The sequence below is a fragment of the Porites lutea genome, chromosome 4 (assembly GCF_958299795.1).
Source record: "Porites lutea chromosome 4, jaPorLute2.1, whole genome shotgun sequence".
Taxonomy (NCBI): domain Eukaryota; kingdom Metazoa; phylum Cnidaria; class Anthozoa; order Scleractinia; family Poritidae; genus Porites; species Porites lutea.
Window position 1 is genome coordinate 25,481,313 of NC_133204.1, and position 8,521 is coordinate 25,489,833.

An 8,521-nucleotide genomic window follows, 5' to 3' on the forward strand; every position below is an offset into this window, starting at 1 on the left:
TTAATGATGCTTATCCGTTTTTGTCTTATGGATACCGTGTAGCAAGAAAATTTTGCGGGTTAAAGTTTTTCCCATTTTACTAACAGATCGCTCTCCGCCAATATGGAGTAAACTGTGTCTTATCAAATGAAGGTTTGTTGTGAAAACAGCTAGTCTGACAGGACCGCACAGAACCAGACGGGGCCTAATGCGCAGGCGCGTGTAGTTTACCGCTGACTATGATGTAACAACAAAGGAGTGGCGTTCAATCTGCATTAATACTCCCTTCCGTCCAATAAACAATAAATAACTTTGCTTTTTTATGTAAAAATTGCATTACTGGATTATGTATAATCAACAATCATTGAGCTTTTCCTAGAAAACATCCGCGCGAGCTTCTAAAAGAAAATCTACCGTGTAGCCTATCAGGAATGCAAAACAGAGCTGCATTAAGAAAATCTGCGTTGGGCTACATACCGTGTAGTTCCTCCTTCAAGCTGAGTGGGAATGGCCCTAGTCGATAAAATCCATGCCGGAAAGAATCCTCTTCTTGCAGTTAGAGGGGCATGGATTTTATCGACTATATTGACTTCCAAAATTATTTATGATTGACTTCCAAAATTCTAAATTTGTAAGACTTCTGAATGTACATTCACAATTACGTTTTTCGCTGCCGTTTCATAATTACGATCACAAGCAACGAACCTTGAAACACACAAACACACAAAACGGATCGAAATCCACCAATCAAAAATCACAAACCTTGACCTTTTGAACCCGTTAAAGTAAAGTTTTGTTTTCTGAGAGGTCCGTAAAGATGATTGACGGCAGCGGAAAACGCAATCGTCAGTTGGCTTTTGAACTTCAGAATTGGCATGTTTGTGAAAAGCGCAGTAATGGATACACACCAAAGTTCCCAAAATCTTTGTCCACTTTGAAGAAGGAAAACTTGGTCGTCGATCTCGTTTCAAACTCTGCGATGAGTTCTCAGCAATTTTCCTATCGAACGCGGGTTCGTAACTTAAAATTCCCGCCATGATCTTCTTGTTTGTTTTCGGGGATAAAAGTAAGAAAATAAAAATTTTGTATGTGTAAACAATAACAACTTGTGAAAACCATGATTAAAATTTTCATTGTGTCAATAATTATTATGCTTTATCTTAAAAAGTCCGTCAGTACTTTGCAGAAGCGTAACTATGCGCCTAAAAAAATTAAAACCTTTGCCTCTTTGGAGATTTAACAATGGTTGTAGGTAAAGGCTCATATGTGCGGTCTGGACAGGTCGAGTGGTTTTGGTGGATGTAGACTTCAACATCCACCAAAACCACCAACAACCACCAACAGTGTTCGGGGCTAGATGTGTATCACGTAGCCCCATGAAATGTCTGAAACATGTTTTAAAACTTCATGTACAATATTTGCCGAAATACAGTTATACTCGTTATATTCATCCTTTGTTGGCGAGAACGCGATCTCCCAAATATAATAAAGCTCAACGCAAAAGAAAGGCGAATCCCCGAGAGGCGAATACATCTAAACATCGTAGGCATCTTTCTTTGGTATAACATGTCACAAGGTGTCCAAAATTCAATCTCAGTCCCTCTCGATCGATGTGGTTTTGGTGGGTAGAATATAATGCCGACCTTCTCGAACCTTTCTCTTTCTTTCAGCTCCCAGGACAGAAGTGTAGTACACTCTGCTGGTATAGTAGAATTCCGACTTCACTAACGCTAGAGCCCTGGTGGTTCAGTGGTTAGAACGTCCGATCTAGTATTCGGATGTTGGGTTGTTCGTGCATATCATCCGTACATCTTCCGAGAATCTTCGGTTACGACTTTTAAGTTATTCAAAATTCAATCTCAGTCCCTCTCGATCGATGTGGTTTTGGTGGGTAGAATATAATGCCGACCATACCGTAATAAGGGGCCGACCATTTAACTCTTGAGGGGGGCTGGGGTGGGTGATTTCTGGTCAACAAGAATTTTTTTCCTAGCAATCTGGTGGGCAGGATATTTTTTCCCTTTTTTTCCCATAAGCTTTCTATTACATTTGTGCTGCATACAATTTTTTTCTTCCGACAAGCGCTTGCAAGAATTTTTTTTCAAAATTATCCCCCCCCCCCCCTTCAAGAGTTTAATGGTCCACCCCTAAGAGAATAGAGTTTTATTGAGCATGACTGGATACATGGGTGAAGCTTTTTTGCTGCGTCGTCAGTCCTCTGTAAGAGCTGTGATGTATCATCTTCAAAATTATAAAAGACCTCAGTGAAATATCTCTAGGTCGAGCGAACCGTAGCTCAAAGAGTGATCACAGGCGCCTCTCAATATTTTATTGCGTGGACTAAAAAATCAGCAAAAGTTAGTCCCAAAAATTTTCCGTGAGTAAACTCTAGACACCCTCAAAACTGTCACTGCGAAAGTAGACCCCAGATATGCAAAACGTTCATGCAACACAAACTAGTATCTAAAAACCTCGTTGGAGGTTAATAAGATAACAGATTCAACACTCACCTGACAAACAATTATCGATATTAAGATTTTGTGAGCAATTGGAAGAATTTCTGCATCGAGAGCTATCTGAATCCAGCTGACGGCCACTGGGACAGTAAGTCAGGTTTCCTCTCATTTGACTTCCTATCTGCTGCAACACTTGAGAAAGAGATGGATAGTACAGGAAATGATCAGTTTGATAACTCAGTTATATTAGCCACTCTTAAAGACGGGTTGAGTAGACCTTTTTTACCTAGACGTGTTTGTTTTGGCCATTTGACGTCACCCCCAAAACACTGTTTTCAAATTTCAGGTGCCCTCAGTATCTCATAAAAGAGCATATGAAAAGGATAAATTTCAGCATCACCTCCGAAAGAATTCTTTTGAGAGATGATCGATTAAACCACAGCTATTCAAAACTTGAAAAAAAAAATCCAGTTCAGTGCACGTTACTTTGAAAAGTGTGTCCCCTGTAACCACACAAACGTGTATGTTTCCATTGTTTTGAAGGCCAGTTTTCCAGCCCCTACCTGATGGATAATAGACTACATCTGACACCTGTATGACTGCAATTAATTCTTTCCTGTTAATTAGAAAGTGGACATAATTGGAGTCAATCAATTAATTCCAATCAGTCAAACCTCCTATCATTTTTCCGAAATTTGCCTGCCATATTTACTGTAAATTTGACCCTAATAAACGGTTACTTCTACTAAGCATACGCGGTCACTGCTTGGATGTTTTCCAAATGGTTAATATTAGAGTTTCGCTAATGAAATTGAAAGTGGTCAGTTGGACCTGTTGAATTACTCAAACCCCACAAATTGGAGGAGGTCTAGCCGCAGCAGTTTGTTCAAGAAGAAACGCAAAAAATAAATACCTGAGCATTCTGAAGCACAACAGATAGCTCCATTGTATACATAACAGACAGGCCTGGTCATCGAGGGACAGTATTCTGAATTACGTACTCCAGGAAAGTAAAAGGTACATCCTTCGAACTTCCAAGTTTGGCCCTCAAAGATAATTCCCCTGTTCTGTATCAACTCGACCGCTTGGAAAAACGAATAAGTTAAGCAGCTTCAATACTTTTTGTTGGTTTGAATATTTTTTTTCTGTATTATTTGAAGGTATTTTGGTAAGAAATTATTTAAGTCGCAGAATTAATTGTATATGATAAATTTATTACTACTTTTAATATTGTATGCGTCGTCATTTTAAGAGAGAGTTTGTTAGTATTACTTTATAAATGATTGTCGCATATTCAAAAACAGAATTCCGCATAATGTTTAATCTAGACGGTTTTATATGGAAATGTCCAGCAGAAGCTGATCTTGTGTTATATGAATGTATTTTTCTGGAACGAGTAAATACGTCACAAGGTTTTCCGGTGTGAAATCGTTCAATAAAATTTTGCGTAATTTAGAAGCCTGACCCCAGGTTATGAGGCCATAAGACAAATTCGGGAAGATTAAAGATCTATAAAGGTTGAGAAGAGTACTCTGGGGGACAAAATGTCTCTGTCTTGCAGTAACGCCAATGGTTTTTACTGTTGCAGCATTGTCAATGTGAGGTTTCCATGTGAAATGACTGCACGAATTTGCGAACTATCGCGGGGGTAAGAAGCCGGAGAAGTGGTGATTTGATGTGCGAATCATAGACGCCAGCTTTGGTCCAACAGTAGAAAAAAAGTCATTAAAAACATTAGGCAATTGCGCAGGGTCTCTTGTTATTTGACCATTTGACCATAGAGGGCTTAAGCAACAATGGCGGCAACGGCAGCCAAAACGTCACACAAAAAGTGATTGAGCTGTTTCAAACTTTATCGCTCTTATTCCATCTCTTTTAATCTGTCAAATGTTGTTGATTTTTTTCAGGAGTTGAATTCTGAAGGACTGTATCTAAGTTCACAAAAAGAAAAGGGAAGTCGATGTCTTGTGATTACGTCCTCAATGAAACGTGAAATTAGGAAATTTCTCACCGTAGACGGCAGTGACGACCACGAAATGTACGGCACAAAAGCGTGATGCACGTGCAAATTAGTTTTTTGGCAATCTACACCAATTGTTTTTTTGCGGTTCTCGTTGTCGTCGCCGTCGTCTTTGCTCAAGCTCTCTAATAACTCCATGCAACCGAACACACATTTTAAATGTTAAATCAGAACCACATAATCATATAATGGAACAGGATTCGTTTGTAGAGACTATTAAACCAACCCTAAACTCTTTCTAAAGAGAGATTTTTCGCGCACTGGTTGGCCAAGAGTTATGGTCTATGAGGGTAAAAGACCATGAAAATGGCGTAATTACACCACGATTTTTTTCCTATTTTTCTAGCGCAATTTTCCAAGGACTTTCCACGGAAATGGCTACGTTATTGTAAAAGACAATAGACGACAATTTTCCATGGTCTATACAATTCTAGAACTTGGGAGTGATGACAAACTGTTGAAAACTTTGAAGTGAGACCACTTGCCTGGGGCTTGTGGTTTCACTTTAGGTTGGAACGTTTTGTCGTCAGTTCCACGGGTCTAGTGTAGTCAGTGTAGACCATGGAGATTTGTTACTTGAATTTCTTACCATGACACCAATCTTTGTTTTCTTGAATAAACTTCAGAACGCTGCATGATGGTTGAGTACAGTTCTGTTCAAGGCTATACATACCCCGGAAATATCCTGGAAAGTTAATGGTTAGGTCTCTTTTACATGTTGTTAAGCCATCTTTGCATTGGCAACTGAGACAAGGAGAAACTTTCCATCCCTTTAAGCCTTCGTTTATCAGCAAAGTACCACCTTCTTCGTCCTTGCAAATCTCTAGAATTTGATAACAAAATAATTCTAGACAATTAGTATGTGCGCATAGAGGTTCTCCGTATGGCGAGGTAAGTGTTAGACAACCGACATTAGAGCCCCCATCCTCCCTCCCCCAATTAAATAACCGTGAGTCCATAGATTGTAGTTTAAGAAGATCAGATATGTTATCAGTCGGTTTTTATACCTGTTCTGAGGAAAACGTGCAAAATATTTTCACTACTGGCTGAAGCAAAATATTAGCTGCCTTATTTTGCCAATTTTTTGCATAGGTGTTGATAGCTTAGATAAACATACAAGTGTGAGGTACGCGATTTGCCCACAACAGAGATCAAAAAGGAATTATTTCATTTATTGTTTTTGCATACAGTCTTCATACTGAATCGTCATAGTGGCTTGTAATCCTTTACTACCTGTTTGCTACACTGTTTACTCTTTACTTATCTTAATAAATGCATTAAGACCATTCGTAAAAGTGGATAACTGAATAATTAATGAAGAAAGAACAAATAGCACTTAGGAAGAGTCTACCAGCACCAGAGGTGGTGAAACGTGGAAAAGATCTTGGAAATCACCATATTAACTTGAAAAATTTTTTATTCCCACTTAAGCCCAAAGTTAAGTAAGGAAAAAGCATTCTTTTCATTTGGTTCCAAACTTTCTTTATTACCCTTGTGTCCATTTTAGACATTTGTGTTTTTGATAGCTGCTCAATGTACTCCCTCCAAACACGTTCCGTTTTTGGGTGTGTACTGTTGGCACCGCGTTTTTCGAGATAAATGCGCATGTCGATGTGGGGGGCAGTTTTTTTAGGTATGTACTTCTATTTGTGTGGTTTTTCTACTATAACATAGGCATAATAATAGTAACTTCTTGTTACAAGTACTGTTTAAAAAAATCCTAACAAAAAAATTTCCTGTTAGGGATAAAGGACAAAATGCAGGCCTTCTTGTTTTAAAACTATTTAATGGCAATTGCAATAGGGCAAGTTCACGTAATGGTCTTTGGTTTTGCGCAGTGGAACATCATAGGTAAGTAAATGAAGTAATCTACCCATCCGAGAAAATTTGGTAATCAAGTGACGGTACGCCCGCCCGCCCGATCGTCTGTCCGCATCACAGGCAAACCAATGTAAAATAACTCAATCAACAGGTATGGCAACCCAAATGCAATTCAAGGTTATTTTGGCGGGAAATCGCATAGCCACCTGCGTCTTGTAAAGCAGAGACAACTAAAGAGTCAATAAAGACGAAAACGGAAACTAGAAATTGTTTCTGTATATCGTGTTGTCTAAAGTATTAAGCTTAGATAAATTGCCATTTGAAACATAGAGCAAGAGAAAGACAGAGAAAAAGAGAAAGTAAGCGGCAGGCCAGCGAAGCTCAACGAGAAAAAGAGCGACAGAGATCTGGAGTGAGAGATAAAAAAAGGAGACATTTTTTCGTTTGAAGAACAACATGAACATTTTGTAGCGGTGGTGACAAAATGAGAAATGCTAGAGGCCACCAATCAAATGCAAGGTAAAAAGTGAAAAAAAGATGAACGAGAACTCGTACCACATTTCCTCCATTAAAAGTATAACTAAGAAATTTCTGTAAGTTTCACGTTGTAGTCGTGCAAAACAACGCAAAGAAATGTACAAAAAAAGTGTGCTGCAGGTGCAATGTTGTTTTTTTTAGTCCTGGCTAAATCTATATCTTATGTTTTGTATGCTTGGAGTACAAACTAAATTCATTTAGCAAATAAATCTTGAAGGCTGACAGACTCACTCGAAATTATATATCCTGTGTAGGACACAGAGAGAGAAAGCCATACCCTGTCCAGCGGCATATCCCCGTACAGGCCATATAAGGGAGAAGGGATTGCCCCCCCCCCCCTCCCCGGGCCAATGATTCACGTTGGTAAAGTCAAGAGAGAGAGAGAGTCACTCTAGACAAATCAGATTCGATGAAGATGATAACAACAGAGAAACATAAAAACTCACCATTTTCACACCCTTTTTCATCTGATCCATCCGGGCATTCTTCAATTCCATTACAGCGATGGTTGTCGCGGATAAAAAACCCCTCGCGTTTGCATCTGATTAACTTGCTTTTATTATCATGGAAGGCTGAAATAAAGCGAACAACTAAGTTATTTAATTTTGAAATAATCTTTTTAACGGTCGTTTTTTTTATATATACCGATGTTACTGTCACGTGTGGGTAAAATAGACCAAAATGTGACACACGAAATATTTTGTCTTGGCTGTTCTTAATAGTAAGATTGTCAAGACAATTATATGGAAAAAATATAGTGCACATCCATATACCGCTGTATTGAGGCAAGAGACCTTTCTTGATTAAAGTGTACATCGAATATGTTTGTGTTTATGAAGTATAATGAATGCTTTCATTTTAGAATACTTATACCGTACTTAATACCCGCCGTAATGGCTCAAGTAGAATGTTTTAGCCAAGGTCCATTAACGTTTCATGGAAAGAATAGAAAGAAAATCGTGGATGTACCAAATGTCAAGTCTCTGATCAACACTTAGTTCCGAACCAATATATTTACAGATTACCTTTGCAAGCACTTGAGGTTTGTGGTGCTTGTGATGCGTAGAGTTCCGAAATCGGAAATACTGAGGCGTTAAATAACCCATACGTTATATTGACAATCGTTTGATTGCAATTGATGGTACCATTGATGCAAGCGCATTCCACACAAGAACCTTTCGTCCATGTCTCCATATTCTTTCGAAATATTCCACTAATATCTTGACACATTGGCTCAAGCAATCTATCGCAAATTACAAAATTGCCTTTTGTGCAGTTACATTTCGACTGGGGATTATCCAGCCACGTGTCGCCTGGTTTTCTCGTGTTCCCACTGCTGTCCCTGCAGGCTATCACAATGGGTGGGTGAATAATAGAGCATGCTATAAATTGGGAGGGAGTGCAACTGCATGTTTCCAGTGGGTTTGGTTTCCACGTATCGCCAATCTTGTACAGTGATCCGTTAAAACTCCTGCAGTATCCTGGTGGAGCTGACGTAAAAAAAATTGAAATGAACTGTTTGCTTTATCCTTCAACAGTATATGTGCCCCACTACCGGTTTAAGGAAGACGAATAACTCCTGTTAGCTGTTTGTTAAGGTTTTATTATATCGGCCATCCTGTCTTACCACCAGTTCTGGGATTAGTATGAAGCTATGATTGATTCTTACTTATTTAGGTCCACTTTAAACTATTATGATATAAACAAG

General features: G+C 38.9%; 1 protein-coding gene across 1 annotated transcript in view; it reads right to left on the reverse strand.

Moving 5' to 3' along the window:
* LOC140934444 (uncharacterized) overlaps positions 1-7,629 on the reverse strand; it is a 47,508-nt gene extending 39,879 nt beyond the window's left edge. The window contains exons 1-5 of the mRNA XM_073384068.1: positions 7,587-7,629; positions 7,260-7,385; positions 5,045-5,278; positions 3,349-3,519; positions 2,490-2,627 (exon numbers count right to left, since the gene is read on the reverse strand). Coding sequence (XP_073240169.1) covers positions 2,490-2,627; positions 3,349-3,519; positions 5,045-5,278; positions 7,260-7,385; positions 7,587-7,629 — 712 coding nt within the window. The remainder of the gene's footprint in view (positions 1-2,489; positions 2,628-3,348; positions 3,520-5,044; positions 5,279-7,259; positions 7,386-7,586) is intronic.
* Between the last annotated feature and the right edge of the window lie 892 nt (positions 7,630-8,521).